Source organism: Brassica napus, chromosome C5 (genome assembly GCF_020379485.1).
Source record: "Brassica napus cultivar Da-Ae chromosome C5, Da-Ae, whole genome shotgun sequence".
Taxonomy (NCBI): domain Eukaryota; kingdom Viridiplantae; phylum Streptophyta; class Magnoliopsida; order Brassicales; family Brassicaceae; genus Brassica; species Brassica napus.
In genome coordinates, this window is record NC_063448.1 from 28,767,756 (window position 1) to 28,782,548 (window position 14,793).

The 14,793-nt window shown below is 41.0% G+C and overlaps 3 protein-coding genes across 3 annotated transcripts; 2 read left to right on the forward strand and 1 right to left on the reverse strand.

The window, feature by feature from the left end:
- Nucleotides 1-390: 390 nt before the first annotated feature.
- LOC106419657 lies at nucleotides 391-1,058 on the reverse strand. The gene is made up of 2 exons (XM_048757379.1): nucleotides 990-1,058; nucleotides 391-948 (listed from the first exon to the last, which is right to left on the reverse strand). The coding sequence occupies exons 1-2, from the start codon at nucleotides 1,056-1,058 to the stop codon at nucleotides 391-393; spliced, it is 627 nt and encodes a 208-aa protein (XP_048613336.1).
- Nucleotides 1,059-3,378: 2,320 nt separating this feature from the next.
- LOC106373339 lies at nucleotides 3,379-5,658 on the forward strand. The gene is made up of 4 exons (XM_048757380.1): nucleotides 3,379-3,954; nucleotides 4,009-4,224; nucleotides 4,478-4,999; nucleotides 5,251-5,658. Exons 1-4 carry the CDS (start codon nucleotides 3,379-3,381, stop codon nucleotides 5,656-5,658), a joined length of 1,722 nt encoding a protein of 573 aa, XP_048613337.1.
- Nucleotides 5,659-12,450: 6,792 nt separating this feature from the next.
- Nucleotides 12,451-14,329, forward strand: LOC106419655 (meiosis-specific protein ASY2-like). The gene is made up of 5 exons (XM_013860466.1): nucleotides 12,451-12,462; nucleotides 12,667-12,910; nucleotides 13,229-13,489; nucleotides 13,565-14,106; nucleotides 14,195-14,329. Exons 1-5 carry the CDS (start codon nucleotides 12,451-12,453, stop codon nucleotides 14,327-14,329), a joined length of 1,194 nt encoding a protein of 397 aa, XP_013715920.1.
- Nucleotides 14,330-14,793: the final 464 nt, after the last annotated feature.

The following is a 14,793-nucleotide window of genomic DNA, read 5'->3' on the forward strand; positions in this document are numbered from 1 at the left end:
CGCGACAGAAAGAAAGTCGGTGGCTCGATAAGCTATCGGAAAAGTACAACTAACGGCGAGATGAAGCAAAGGTGAAAACCCTAATCTAGCCGCCAAGTGTTAGTCAATGTTTTCGGATCCTCTTCTCGTCGTCTCTCCTTTCCCTTATATAGGCGTCCTGGTGCCTCGCCCTTGACCTAATTTACGCCGTCTTGGTGGGCCTCCTCTGCTAGGCCGAGAAGCCCGTAGGCATCCGAGCAGCCGCTGAGCCGAACGTACTTCAGTCGATGATGATCAACTAAAAGTACTCAAGAGTCAAGCCGAGAGACCTGACTCTCGAGCCGACCGATCGAGCCGTCGCTCCTCCTAATTCGGGCCAGGCCTTCCTATTCCTCGGGCCTTGTGGGATGGTCAAATCCATCCTCTACACCTACGAGGGATCTGTTGTTGAACATTCCACCAGCTAGGGGTTTGGTGTTGAACACTGAACCTAGTAGGGGTTTGTTGTGGAGCACTCAACCGGATCTTCTTCATCTCCTCAATGACTTTCGCCCTCTCTAACGCAAACAGTTGCTCCTTGTAGCCCTTCTCGTATATATCATCGAAAGCTCGATTGCAGACATCGTTCAAATTCTTTGTCACTCCAACGAGAATAGTTTCGCGGTACTGGTTGATGTAACTGAGAGTGAGATTACTGTCAGTTAGACCTTTGAGAAAAGGTATAACCACCTCATCATTGTTGTTGTGGTTTAGGAGGAAGAAGCTTGAGTAGTCTTGGTTGTGTAAGATACTTAGACACACACCGACTTCGTTGGCCACCGCGTCCATTAACATGTCTGGTGATGAGACAAGATACGCGACCAAGTTGCGTGCGAAGCCAAGTTGCTCGACCACGAGGAGAAACGCAATCACTTGAGACGATTGGTTGATGCTCGTTTTAGAACAAAGACGAGGCGAGTGAACAAGTCTCTGTCGATTTTGTGAAAAGAATGGAACTCGTCTCGAGTTACCTCCACTTCAAATAAAGAAGAATCGGTTGAGAAAAACGGAGAAGGAAAAAGAGAAGAAGAATAAGCCATGAATGGCGGTGTGAAATGATCTTTGTTCTAGACTAAGTTTAAATAGATGATTTTCCAGTCAAATTGGTCAAGAGGTGCAATCTTTTTTTTCTATAATATACTTCCTCGGTCATATCTTTTATTAATGAGATTGAAAGTCATATACCTTCTGATAGAAAGAGTGTCAAGGCTTCGTTTAACTGATAGATCATGACCCTTGGATCATCATGGATGATTCATCATTCATCTCTAAACCTTGTATTCCAAGTTTTTTTTGAATAATTTCCTTTTTATAATTCTTTCTTTTATGGAAACCCCTAAATCTTTTCTGACTTCTGAAGCAAAAATAAAAACACCTCATAAATTATTATATATTACAATTTTACTAAATTAAATTAAAGTTGTGAGGTTTAGAATTGATGATATCTTTCTGTATAAAGTATGGTTGAATGAATTTTTTTCTTTCTTTTAATGTACAATAATAGCATTTCAGTTTTTGAATAATATAAATAAATAACATTTTCTTATATAGAATAGTTATATAGTAGAAGATAAACGATTACATACTTTTTTAATCTAGAGTATCCCGAACTTATTGAGGGACTCAAATTAATTTTCAAAGAAAAGTGTAATCCACAGATATATCATCTTTTCTGATATTCAAATGAATTGTAAGTAAGAGGCGCATACTTGTGTGGCCACACGATCGAGTATTGTGGAGGGCCTTTGAACTTAAATTGCATATCAATCTAAAACTCACCTGTCATTAGACCATCATTGTGTGGCTAGATTACTTATACTGCTAAAAAAGCTTCCAAACTGGATTTTTTTCTTATGGATAACTTCTCTGGACATAACCATGATCTTAGGAATAGTCAAAGTTGCATTCTTATGAAAAAGGTAAAAAAAATAGGGGTTTTTGCCAAAACTAACCCACAACTTGATTTTAACCCCAAACCTATACCCAAACTTGAATCAAATGCAAAACTAACCTAAAAGCCTAGTGAAATTACAGCTCAGCCCCTTGTGAACAAACAAAAAAACAGAAGCCATTTTTACGAATATAGCCCCAGTAAATCGTCTGAGTCGTCTGAGATGTTGGAAGTCGTCTGGACGACTGAAGTTTAAGTCGTCTGGTACCAGTTTATTTTAAAAATAATTTATAAATCTTGTAAAAAAATATTTTGATGCGTGAAAAATAAAAATCAGGTGATTATAAACAGTTTTAAGTGATATAAATTAAGATATGATAAAATTGATTTGTTTTGAAGATAGATGAGTGGAAGTATTGAATCATGATATTCTTTGGTTTAGGAGTTTGGCAAACATATGTTGTAGTATTGTATTTATTGTTAGGGTTAGATCTTGGAAAACTAAAATGTTTTTTTCAAATATTAGTTTTCACCTATATGTGTTTATTTCTGTGTATAGTAAACACTTTTCAAGTTTGATTTGATTTTATGAAGTGTTTAATTAGATAATTAAGTTTAGGGGTTATGTTTAGGGTGTGGACGACTTATATTTCAGTTGTCTGTTGAATAATTTACACGGACGACGTATATTTCAGTCGTCCACATCGTACCGAACCTTTAATTTACCAATGTACGTTTTAACCTAACCGGATCATTTACCGGACATATAAAAGCTATTTTTTTTACTATTTCACAACTTTACGAAACCCTAGGGCCGATTCTCTCCAACGGCGATTTCGAAGGCGATAAGACGAAAACCCTACCGTGGTCGTGTTCCGCCGTTATCTTCGCCGGTAATCTCTTCGATTACGACGAATCTCGTTTCTCCTTCATGCCGTAGAGTATTTTCGTAGTTTAAACTGACCGTCCACTTTCTTTTTTTCAGATCTGAAATCTCGTTTGCCAAACTCCGCCGCCGGTATGTTATTTCTCATGTATTAAGGCGTTTAGCCGCCGGAAAACCCTAAATATTTTAGTATTGATTCTTCTTTTCCCTTCGATTTGCAGATCTGTAACGGCTTGGGACCACATCTTCTCCGACCATATCTTCTTGGACAATATATTCTCCAACTGTAAGTCATTCGTCTTTTGTTTAAAAGATTTTGAGATTGTTGTAGTCTTTTGCTGAAAGATTACTCAGACGACTTCCAGGAAGTGAGAAGACTACTTGGACGACTTAAGTCGTCCAGAGAGTAAGACATCGTAGAAGACTTCCTGGAAGTCGTCCAAGTAGTCTTCTCACTTCCTGGAAGTCGTCTGAGTAGTCTTCTCACTTCATGGAAGCCGTCTGCAAGTCTTCTATAGCATTTAGCATAGTGCACAACCTATGTGTTTGAGATGGTTGTTTGTGATTATTTGCAGGCCTTAAAATGGATTTACCAGAACTCCCGCCGAGGATGTTTACATTAGGAGAAGAGCCCGATGCAATCAGGAGCATTTCGTATCATTCTGATGACACGAAGTTGTTTAAATCTCTATGTGATTGTCTCACAGCTGACGAATATGAGGATCTGAAGGCGTCGAAGTTAGGAGTGTTCATCAAATTCAAGGAGCTTGACTTTGGTTGGACTTCAAGGCTGGTACATTTTTTGCTCTGTTTCCAGCTGGACATCAAGAAGAAGTTTGAGCTCTGGAGTCTTGTCGTTTCACAACCTGTGAGGTTTTCACTGATAGAGTTTGAACACCTCACTGGGCTGAACTGCGATTACATCAAGGACCTGGAAAATCCAAGGTGTGAGGTTACGTCGGAGATGGCTGCTTTCTGGGAGAAGATGCGTGTTGATATCGATACTGGGCCAAGTATTGAACAGATAACAGAAGCATTTTACAACTGCGACGAGTGGTCTCCGGATGATCGCATGCGGCTGGGATACCTTGCCATCTACGCAGGATACATCGAAGGGAAAAAGTTCTCATCCGCTACATCAGCTAGTCTTGCAAGGCTAGTGATGGATTTAGAAAATTTTGAGAATTATCCATGGGGGAGAGTGGCGTTTAAGGTGCTGATGGATTCTCTGAAGGCAAAAGACTTGACGCAAACTGGTTACACTGTTGATGGGTTCATACAAGTGCTCCAAGTGTGGGCGTACTATGCTATGCCAGAATTGGGTGCTAATTATGGGTCTCCCATACCAAACAGACCGTCTCCACTGTTGCTGGCTTATAAGGGTGGCAAAAGACAACGCAAATGTTTTAAGGCTGCTATCAATAAACAGGTACTTAACTTCACTCCTAAGACTTCTCAGACGACTTAAAGTTAAGTCGTGTGGATCGTCTTCCAACAAAAGACCACTCAGACGACTTACTTTTAAGTCGTCTGAGTGGTCTTTTTGTTGGAAGACTTCCAGACGACTTAACTTTAAGTCGTCTGAGAACAAAATACTTCTCAGACGACTTAACTTTAAGTAGTCTGAGAACAAAATTCTTCTCAGACGACTTAACTAAGTTTATATCTTTTATTTATTGCAGACTATCGTGAAGAACTTCGTTCAGAAGGATTTTGATGAAATGTTTCCAAAATGGGACGGAGACGTAGATGACCCTGCCGCGGATAACATAATTAAAGTCATGTTTAATGATCCTGGATGGGAGTGGACCATGGAATGCTGGCCAGTCACCGGTACTCGCAAGATTGTGAAGATGGAAGTGAGTCCAGTGAAGAATGAAGTGAGTCCCGTGAAGTCAGAGAGTGTTGTGAAGGAAGAAAGTAGCAGACCTCGGAAGAAAGCTCGTAAAGGGTCTTCTGTTTCTGCTGAGACACCTGCGGCGGGTAGTGAAGGGATGACGCATCAGCAGATTGAAAAGTCCTTGAAGGACATATCTGATGCCATTAATCTTGGCTTTGGGACGTGCCTTAAGGAGCTCAAGTTACTGGCGGATAGGATGGTAGCTGTGGAGAAGAAGGTGGGAATCACCAACAGAGGGGGTTCATCTGATGATCGTCAACTTACAACCACTTCAAATCCACCAAAACCTGCTGACGAACCCGGGGTTAGTACCAAAACCTCTCCCAAAATTGCAGAGAAGAGAGTCACTAGGCAAAGTGTTAGGAAGAGTCAGGACTGATGTGCTTTGTTTCTTGTGTGCTTGGATGAACATGTGTGCTTTGTTTCTAGTGTGCTTTGATGAACCACTGTATGCCTTGATTCTGAACATGTGTGCTTTGTTTCTAGTGTGAATTTGATCTTTGCTGTAAGGGCTTTTGTTAATAGTTTTTAAACACTGTGAACTCGAAATTGCAGAGTGAAAGTGTGAATGGGGCGAAAGCAGGACGGAAGGAAGCCAAAGAACCGAGTCTTACTACAGAACCGAGTTCCTCGAGAGAGCTCTGTCTTGTGAGTCCTGCAGACGACTTACCGAGTGATGATCCTAGCCTTCTTATATTGGACAAACAAGTTCCCACCGCTTCAGATTTACTCGTTGAAGAAGCTAGAAGGCAGACAAAGAAGGAGACTGCTTTGGTGAATCTCCGTAAAAAAAGTGTGCGAGAAAGGAAGCTTGCTCCCACACAGCAAACTCCTTTTAAGGGAAACAGCACTGCCAAACAGATCATTCCAAACAAACAGGTTGGCGGAGGCTATGATCCTTTTGCACCCTATGACAAGTTGAAGTCGAAGGAGCTCACTGCATGGGTGCAAAAAGATCCGTAAGTTGCTGTTAAAAATATGCTTATTTATATTTGATTAAAAAAGCTTCCATTTGATTATTTACATTTTGTGTTTGCAGTTCTTATAAACTGCCTCTGAAAAAAAAACCACGTAGATGTCCAAGTCGATTTTATCAGGTCCTCCGAACCCCCTTAGAATGGCTGACCGACCATGTAAGTCTTCTGCTATTTTCTTACTCTTATATAAGTCGTCTGGTAGTTATCTGGTACTTTTCTGATTTGTATAAGTCGTCTGTGAGTCGTCTGTGAGTCGTCTGTGAGTCGTCTGTGAGTCGTCTATAAGTCGTCTGGTAGTTATCTTACGTAAGTCATCTGTAAGTCGTCTCTAAGTCGTCTGGTAGTTATCTTACGTAAGTCATCTGTAAGTCGTCTCTAAGTCTTCTCTAAGTCGTCTCTAATTCTTCTCTAAGTCTTCTGTTAGTCGTCTCTAAGTCGTCTGTAAGTTTTTTTGACTTGTATTGTTTTATATGCAGCAAATGGATGCTTTTATTAATTTACTGAGGCAACGGTACCAAAACCATCCAGAACATTTCAGGAGCGACAGAATGTGCTTTCTTGATCATATATTTTCTCGCCAGTGGAGGGCCTCCTACCCTGATTTTAAGAGCGACACTCCTGATGCCAACGGTTTAGGAAGAAGACTCCCTGGTGGGGCGTGGAATTATCATGCAGGCGTGATACCTTCTTTTTGCCAATCTAAGAAGGTTTGGGGGGTGGATGTGGATGATATCTATGCACCTGTGAACTTCAAGAACCAGCATTGGATTGCTATATGGATATCGATCCCTAAGAGGCACATCGTCGTCTGGGACAGCATTGTCTCTCATATTAGCCCTGAAGAACTCGATGAGGTAATGGAGCCTTTTGTCACAATGGTCCCTTATCTGCTTGTTGAGTGCGCGCTCTCTGACGAACAAAAGGTTCAATACACATTGGAGCCATACACATATGCGAGACAAACCGTTGGAGTACCTCAGTGCCGAGCTGGTGATTGTGGCCCCTTCACTCTGAAGTACATCGAATGTCATGCTCTTGGGATAGAATTTCCCACCGCGTTTGACAAAAAACACGGGAAGACCATCAGGGAGAAGATGGCGCTGGATATATTTCGAGAGCTTCCTATGTGCCATGAATGGGAAAACCAAGACAATGATGAGAACCTGGCAACGTATGATTAGATATTGGATGTGTTATTGTGTGCTGTTGCGATTGTATTTGAACTTGATGCTTTTGTGTACTGTTGTTTGGTAGATTAGGGGATGTTAACAGGGTCAGGATAGGATGATGTTTTTTGTAACCTATCCTCATACCAAACTAGAATTCCGTAGGAAATTAGTTTGGTAGTGCAGTAACCTTTCGGAATATGTAATGTATAACTTGTCTTTTTTAAATTGCACTGTTGGAATTAGTTTGGACGATTTAACATAGAAGGTCTACAAAGAAAAGTTCATAAAACATATAAATTCATAACATAGAGTCTACAGAGAAGTTCATAAAACATAGAAAATCATTGTGGACGATTACAGAGAAGTTCATAAAACATAGAAAATCATTGTGGACGACTTACTTAAAGGTCTTCTGGACGACTAACCAGAAGAAAATTCTAGTTAAGACGTTGGACGACTAACCAGAAGGTCTTCTGGACGACTTACTTAAAGGTCTTCTGGACGACTAACCAGAAGAAAATTCTAGTTAAGACGTTGGACGACTAACCAAAAGGTCTTCTGGACGACTTACTTAAAGGTCTTCCACGTCAGTTCTTACATTGTGGACGCTTATGGCCAGTTTCTTTGCAGACTGAGCACCTATAAACCCTGTGTTGCTTCCGGGGTTTGCGTCCTCTCATCCTGGATAGCTCCAACCAAGATTGCCATCTTGATTTCTTCTGTCTCCCCGGACCACGCTTTACTTCCGGAGGAAAGCATGTGCGTGCCTCAACAAGTTGTCCAACACAAGGATATATATTCTCTGAGTATCCTGCAAACAAAGTATCCTTTGAGTAGACCGGCCACACAAGTGTGGAGATATGCACACCAGCTGCTGTTCCAGCTGCTATAGCATGAGAGCAAGGTATTTTCTCGACTTGATAGACACCACAATCACACTTTTGAAGTTCCAGATCAACATTACAGTCCCTATTGCCACCTTTCACAAAGAACTTCCATCCATCAATTTGTTGGACTCTCAGAGTATACGCGTTCTCCTCTCGGACAGCAAGCAAGTGTTCAACACCCCGACTATGTTGAGTTGTAAGACTCAAAGCATCTCCTCTCCTTTTCCAGTACCACCTTCCTAGCTTCTCCCTTATGAACTCCAGCAGGAACTGAATAGGAAATCCTCTTGCTCGCTTCAGTGCGGAGTTAATTGATTCAGCGATATTGCTCGTTTTTAAGTTGTACCTGTCTCCCTGACAATGAACCCTAGACCATAGGGTCACATCGGCTTCCTCCAGATACTCAGCAAGATCCGGATTTGCACTCCGTATCTCATCCATGTACCGATCAAAATCGTAAAGTGTATGAGCATAAGCAGCACCTTTCACCAAGTACAAGAGATGCTTCCCTTTATACTTTTTGACAATATTCTCTTGAAGGTGATAATAACATATTCCTCGGGTTGCCCAAGGAAACACCTTTTCACACGCATTTATAATGGAGGCGTGCCTGTCGGAGACTATCACCAGAGGATACTCATCAGATACACAGCTCGCCAATTTTGTGAAAAACCATTCCCAAGATTCATCATTCTCACCATCTACGATCCCAAAAGCCAATGGATATATCTGAAAATTACCGTCTTGTGCGGCTGCAACCAACATAGTACCCCCATACTTCCCACTTAGGTGAGTCCCATCTACCACAATGACCCTTCTCTGATACTTAAATCCTCTGATCGAAGCTCCAAAAGCAAGAAATAGATACTTAAATCTATTCAGAGAATCAAGTTCTATAGCTGTGATAGAACCCGGATTTGCTGCCTTGATTTGCTCCAAATATGAAGGCAGTCGCTCATACCCGTCTTCCGCTGATCCTCTCACCATTTCTTGCGCATATAACAATGCTCTGTATGAAGTGGTGTAATCAAGTGTCATGCCAAACATGTTCTTCATTGCATCTTTGATATGCTGCGGATTCAACCCATCAATGATTCCCACTCGATCTATGAAAAGTCGACCAATGTACTTCGGAGTACAACGTTTCCGCTGAGCGATTCTGTCTGGGATGGAACATGTATGAGTTGCCAAATACTTGGTTACCCAAAACGTTTTAGTCCCATGTTTCACACTTGCTCGGACCTTCCATTGACAACCACTAACACGACATGTTGCCACAAACAGAGTTTTCGTTGACTTGAATATTCTGAAGGAGAACCTACGCCTCACCGCTGTCAACCGCAACTCTGAAAGCAGTGCATCCTTACTAGCAAAACTCTGGTTGACATAGATTCTGTCTGCAGATGATCCTTCTCCTTCACAACCATATGCCCCTTTGTAATCATCAAAACAGATTTCATCATCTTCTTCCTCATCCTCATCTTTAACCTTTCCATACTCACTATAATCCTCAGCATCAGCGACAACAGGGATGTCAGCATCCTCCTCCCCATCATGATCCTCAGCTTCATCCCCCTCTTCAGCTTCATGCCCCTCCTCAGCTTCATCCCCCTCTTCATCTTCATCGCTCACATCAGCTTCATCCCCCTCCTCAGCTTCATCCCCCTCCTCAGCTTCATCCCCCTCCTCAGCTTCATCCCTTTCCTCTGAAACCGTTCTCATCTTGCTAAAGCTTGATACACAAAGACGTACTTCATGCGTTTTAGTTATCTCGAGCAAGTTCCGAACTTGTCTATCACTTGTAACATGAATAGGAGGAAGGTCTGGAGCCATCTGTTGTAATGAGTAGGTTAGCTCCACAGACTCTGTGTTCATGTCCAGGTTATAATCTTCTTGAGCCATTGCAACAAGATCAGCATGTGTCGAACCTTCATTCAAAAATAACATTCTCGCTCCTTTGAAATGATCAACCACAAAATTCCAACATCCATCTTTCAACAACCATTCTCCATACACTGCATGTAACTGACGCATCATCTGAAAAAGTCAAAATAAAACACATTAGCAAACTTAGAACAAAGAAAACGAAAGTTTATTAAAGATCGAAGCGGACGACTTCAATCTAAGTAGTCCAGACGACTAAACTATATGTCATCTGGTCAACGCAGAGGTTATTTTTGCAATTGACTTTGAAATCTGTTATTTCGGACGACTGAAAAATAAGTCGTCTACTATTGTTTGGCTAAAAAAAAACTCCAAAAAAGCTAGACGACTTACATTTCAGTCGTCAGAGGTTAGTTTTGCATTTGACTGGATTATTTCAGAAGTTTGACTTTTCTTGACGACTTACATTTCAGTCGTCTAGTGAAAATTAAAATAATAATATTTTTTAAAAGTAGACGACTTACAGTTAAGTCGTCATAGGTTAGTTTTGCAATTGAAAAAAAAACTTCAAGATTTAATTATATACAGACGACTTATAATTCAGTCGTCCACGAGACGACTGAAATGTAAGTCGTCCAGGATTTACGAGGTTTGACCAGAATCTCGGAAAAAAATCCTGGACGACTTACAAGTAAGTCGTCTCGTGGACGACTGAATTATAAGTCGTCTGTGTATAATTAAATTTTGAAGTTTTTTTTTTCAATTGCAAAACTAACCTATGACGACTTAACTGTAAGTCGTCTACTTTTAAAAAATATTATTATTTTAACTTTCGCCAGACGACTGAAATGTAAGTCGTCTGGGGAAGTCAAACTTCTGAAATTATCCAGTCAAATGCAAAACTAACCTATGACGACTGAAATGTAAGTCGTCTAGGTTCTTTGGAAATTTTTTTGAAACCAAACAAAAACAGACGACTTAACTTTCAGTCGTCTCAGGTTACAGATTTCAAAGTCAATTGCAAAAATAACCTCTGCGTTGACCAGACGACTTCCAGGTAAGTTGTCTACAGCCAGACGACTTCCCAAGTAAGTCGTCTGACGAACAGATCTGGAAAAAAACTCGATGTCATACCTTAAATTGGTGAGATAAGTTCCTTAGCATACATAAGGCTTCTCCAAGCACACAGAATCACAAACGAAAGTAACCCACCCAGAATCGTTAGCTTCTATGACTCTATGAACCATAAAAATTTAGAATCAAAATCTTGGTTTTTTTAGCTCATTGTGGAGAGAAAGTGAGAGATATGTTGTGTTTAGTTCACAAGAATGGAAAAAGAAGAAGGGTAAATCGATTTTGGGAGCATTAAGAGCTTCAAATTGGTTGTTCATGGTGGTTGTGGTATTGATGACAATGGCAATCTTGTAATTACTTGAAGATGATGAGGGTGAGAGAGTAAAAATGTCATTTTCGAAAAAAAAAGAAAAAAAAATTGATGGCATTTTCGTAAATTATATGAACTTGTGGGGTGAATAGGGCAAAACCAATTTTCAAAAAAAAAAAGGTTAGTTTTGTGTTTGACTTTAAGTTATAGGTCAATTCTGCCAAAAGCCCAAAAAAATAAAGGTAAGACTACTAAAAGTATTTTTATTTAAAATTTTAATTTAATAAAAGTTCTTATTTCTTTGTCAAATATAATTGTTACTCTGAGTAAAAGCTTTAGACTCATAATATTTCTAGTGCTCTCTTCGAATTTTAATTTTCCATGTTCGATAGATCAAGAGGTTCTTGCATTGCCCATAACAAACCATTTTGCTATAGCTTTTAAAATCCCAAAACAGCACAACCAAAATAATTATTTTGGACGTCCTGATTTTAATTGAAATTAGAACGGCAAATTTTACAATAACAAAAAATAAGATAAAAGTTATTATTAATTTTTATTTTTTATTTTTCTATGAAATATCAATTTAGAACTTTTTCAAACCGTTCGTTAAAGAGAAATAAATGCAAAATTAACGAAAAAGTGAATGCAACAAAAATATTTGAGGCAATCATGAAATATATATGTGAGGATATATATATGGGACCTGATGCCTTAACAACTCATTTGTATCTGTTAGGTTGGGATATTATTGGAAAAGATGCGATCTGTGAAGCTAAAACATTTTTGATACATCATACATGAAAAATGGAACCAACCATACGAACATTTCTATGATCCTAAAATAGCTAGGCCAACAACATTATATGATCATAGGTCCACTGGTTTGTGCAATATGATTTACAAAATGATTCAAAAAATTTAGTAAAGAAGATAAAAGTTTTCGTTGACAAAATTGTTGTGCACATAAGAGAAATTAACATCGACGAAAGTAAGAGAAAAATACCCATTTAGAATTTCTATATTGATTTTGAAAATCATAATTTCAATCATTTAACCCGTATTTATAATAGCCTTTTTTTTCTATAGAAAAACATCTTTATTTTACTAAAGATACTTTTCATAATCCAAAAAGCATATTGTACTAAATGAATGCTATCTTTTAATGGTATAAAAAGATTTAAGTCACTTCCACAATCAATAAAAGAATATCTGAATCTCAAAGCGCCTTCGTAACATCTTAATTGTGCTTGACCTAATGCACTCATTAAAATCAAAGAAACCAATTTCACATAATGATATGGTGATAAAGACATGCATCACTAAAGCAAATGATCTGTTAGAATGAGATTTTTTAGAATTCACATTAAGAGCACTCAGTCTCAATGGACATTTGAACAAATAGATTATGAAAACTGTGAAGTCTATAGAATATCCAGTTATTATATACGGAAATGTGCAAGAAGGTATAAGGCCACAAAGGGTCTCAGACAGGTTACCCCTTATCTTTGTACCTCCATATAATAAGTGCAGATGTTTTGATGAATCTAATTGCAGATATGATATACCATGGATTTTACCTACTTTTAGCTATGGTATATAAGTGTTTTCAAATACATTATAGTTGTTCTGGATTCTAGTATGTTTTCAGGTTTTGAAGTGATTTGCAGGAAAGTGCAAGAAGGTATGCTTTGATGGTTATGGCCGCTGAGATCGATGTCTCTCTAAGTGTTCGCGTTTTCGAGGAGCTGACGTCCATTAGCTCGTTAGACAAAGGCCTTCTGTCGATAAAGATGCGACCAAGCTACAATGTGATAGGAGGACACCCTAATAAGACTTTCGATTGGCAGAGGTCTTACTTCTATGTTAAGTCCGACAGTTCCGCTTTCGAGGATCCTCCGGATGACGACTACCGTGTGTTGTAGAACACTTTACTCGGTAGAATACCTCCGTTAACTCGCGTCGTTTCTTCGCATACTAACCGTCTTTATTCTCATTGTTTTTTCCTTTGGCAACTGATCACCCGACTTCCCGCGAGTATCCGGAGGAATTCCTGTCGAGCGCTCGTGCTGTTGCGAGACTTGATCAAGAGCATTGGGGGAACATCTCTTGGGAGAGGGTTAGCCGTTGCATCGATCGTATTTCAAAGAGTAAGTCCGCTCTTTTCCTCGCCCTGCTGCGACTCTTCGCTTCCATCTTCGCAAATAAGTCTTCTGTTCATGTTTTTTGCAGAGGATTGGAATTCAAGTTATCTTCCCGCGGTTAACACGGTTAAGAGACGGATCTCGCTGTTCACCAAAGAAGAGCAAAAGAGGATCAACGAAGCAAGGAGAATGAAGGGCCTTTCTGATCTAAGCGTTATGATGGCGGCTCAGCTCGTCGAACCATCGGGGGCTCCTGACGAGGTGGCGGCCACTGATATAATTGAAGCGACTATTCAGCGTCAGGCTCCTTCTCCCGACGCCTCTGCCACTGCCTCTAAAAAGAAGAAGAGCAAAAAGTGATCTCGCGACGATACCTCCGCTGACGAGGATCACGAAACACTCCCGGAGGGGACTGGTCCTTCAGACCGGACCGAGACTGCTGAGCCGTCCAAGAAGAAAAGGAAAAAGAAGCAGTCGAGCAATCGACAGTCTCTTCCGGGAAAGAACGCTGCCTCCCGAGGTACCGAGGTTACTGGTTCCGCTGCTCAAGCTGGCTCGACTGTCGAGCCATCTCCTAATCTGGCTCTAATAGATGAACCCGGGGATGCTTCGCCCGTAGTTCAGCTTCAGAAGAAGGAGAGGCGAACGAGTGAGCAGGTAACGACTAGCCGCCAGGTTCTTTCTGCTGCTGTCCCAAGTGTAGCTAGGGATTCTGCTTCATCGATTCCCAGGGCATCGACTCCCATCACGTCGGCTGGTGGTGCTCCGGCCGTAAGGACGACTCCGAGGGTCGAGTTTCCAGACCACATCTCGTTCGAGTACGACGGGCTGACTCCCCTTATCTATGCTCCAAATAGATGCGTGGAACTGGTCAGTCAGATCAAATGCGGACCGAAGCCTCTCCCGCCCGTTGCTGACTTGATCTTTAAGGACGAGTACGTTGATGCCGCTCGTACTAAGTTGCTGGTAAAATTTTCCTTCGTCCCTTTCGAATTTTTCATGTGTACTCTCGTCGATCCTCTAACTTGAGTGTTTTTTCTTTCGTGCCTCGTAGTGTGATGGAGTCTCGAACTTTGTTATTGAGAAGTATGATACGGCTCTGAAGGAGGCGCTCTCGGAGTCTGAGAAGCTGAAAAGGACTGTGGCGGCCAAAAGTAGGCTCTTCCGTCGAAAGAGGGCGGAATGGTAAGAGGAGTACGAGAAGATGGCCGAGAAGAGAGAACGAACAATCGCTCGGAGAAGAGCTCAGAAAGAAAGAGCCGACGCAGCTGAAGCCGAACTTTCCATTGCTCGCTCCACTATCGAGGCTTTGGAGCTGCACAAGTCCAACCTCATGGAAGAGATGGGAGTTAAGGCTGCGGAGCATAAGAAAGAGTTGGATCGACTCAGGGACTCGCGCATTTACGAGGCCACGAAGGAACAGTGAGGGTCGAGACCGAGATGGCCACGAAATGTAACAAACACTTTGGGAATTTGCGCGATTGGTGGGCTAATCGCGGGCCGTTTGACACAATGCGGCTACTGCAGAGTCAAGCTTTCGGAACCAAGAAATGTCTCGAAGCTTTGAAGGCCGGCGGTCGCGACATTCCTCTGGAGACCATCGACATGTTTGTTGCTCAAGAGGAGAAGTTCGAGCAGGAAGCTACAAAGCTT

What these genes read in the sequence shown, in the direction of transcription:
- LOC106419657 (XM_048757379.1), bottom strand. Translation starts at nt 1,058, where the DNA reads ATGGCTTATTCTTCTTCTCTTTTTCCTTCTCCGTTTTTCTCAACCGAT. An exon ending in CTTCTTTATTTGAAGTGGAG is followed by an intron (nt 949 to 989) that starts GTAACTCGAGAC and finishes CAAAATCGACAG; the next exon opens with AGACTTGTTCACTCGCCTCG.
- LOC106373339 (XM_048757380.1), top strand. Translation starts at nt 3,379, where the DNA reads ATGGATTTACCAGAACTCCCGCCGAGGATGTTTACATTAGGAGAAGAG. An exon ending in CAGCTAGTCTTGCAAGGCTA is followed by an intron (nt 3,955 to 4,008) that starts GTGATGGATTTA and finishes GTGGCGTTTAAG; the next exon opens with GTGCTGATGGATTCTCTGAA. An exon ending in AGGCTGCTATCAATAAACAG is followed by an intron (nt 4,225 to 4,477) that starts GTACTTAACTTC and finishes TATTTATTGCAG; the next exon opens with ACTATCGTGAAGAACTTCGT.
- LOC106419655 (XM_013860466.1), top strand. An exon ending in TGCCTCTAAAAAGAAGAAGA is followed by an intron (nt 13,490 to 13,564) that starts GCAAAAAGTGAT and finishes CTGGTCCTTCAG; the next exon opens with ACCGGACCGAGACTGCTGAG. An exon ending in CCGCTCGTACTAAGTTGCTG is followed by an intron (nt 14,107 to 14,194) that starts GTAAAATTTTCC and finishes CGTGCCTCGTAG; the next exon opens with TGTGATGGAGTCTCGAACTT.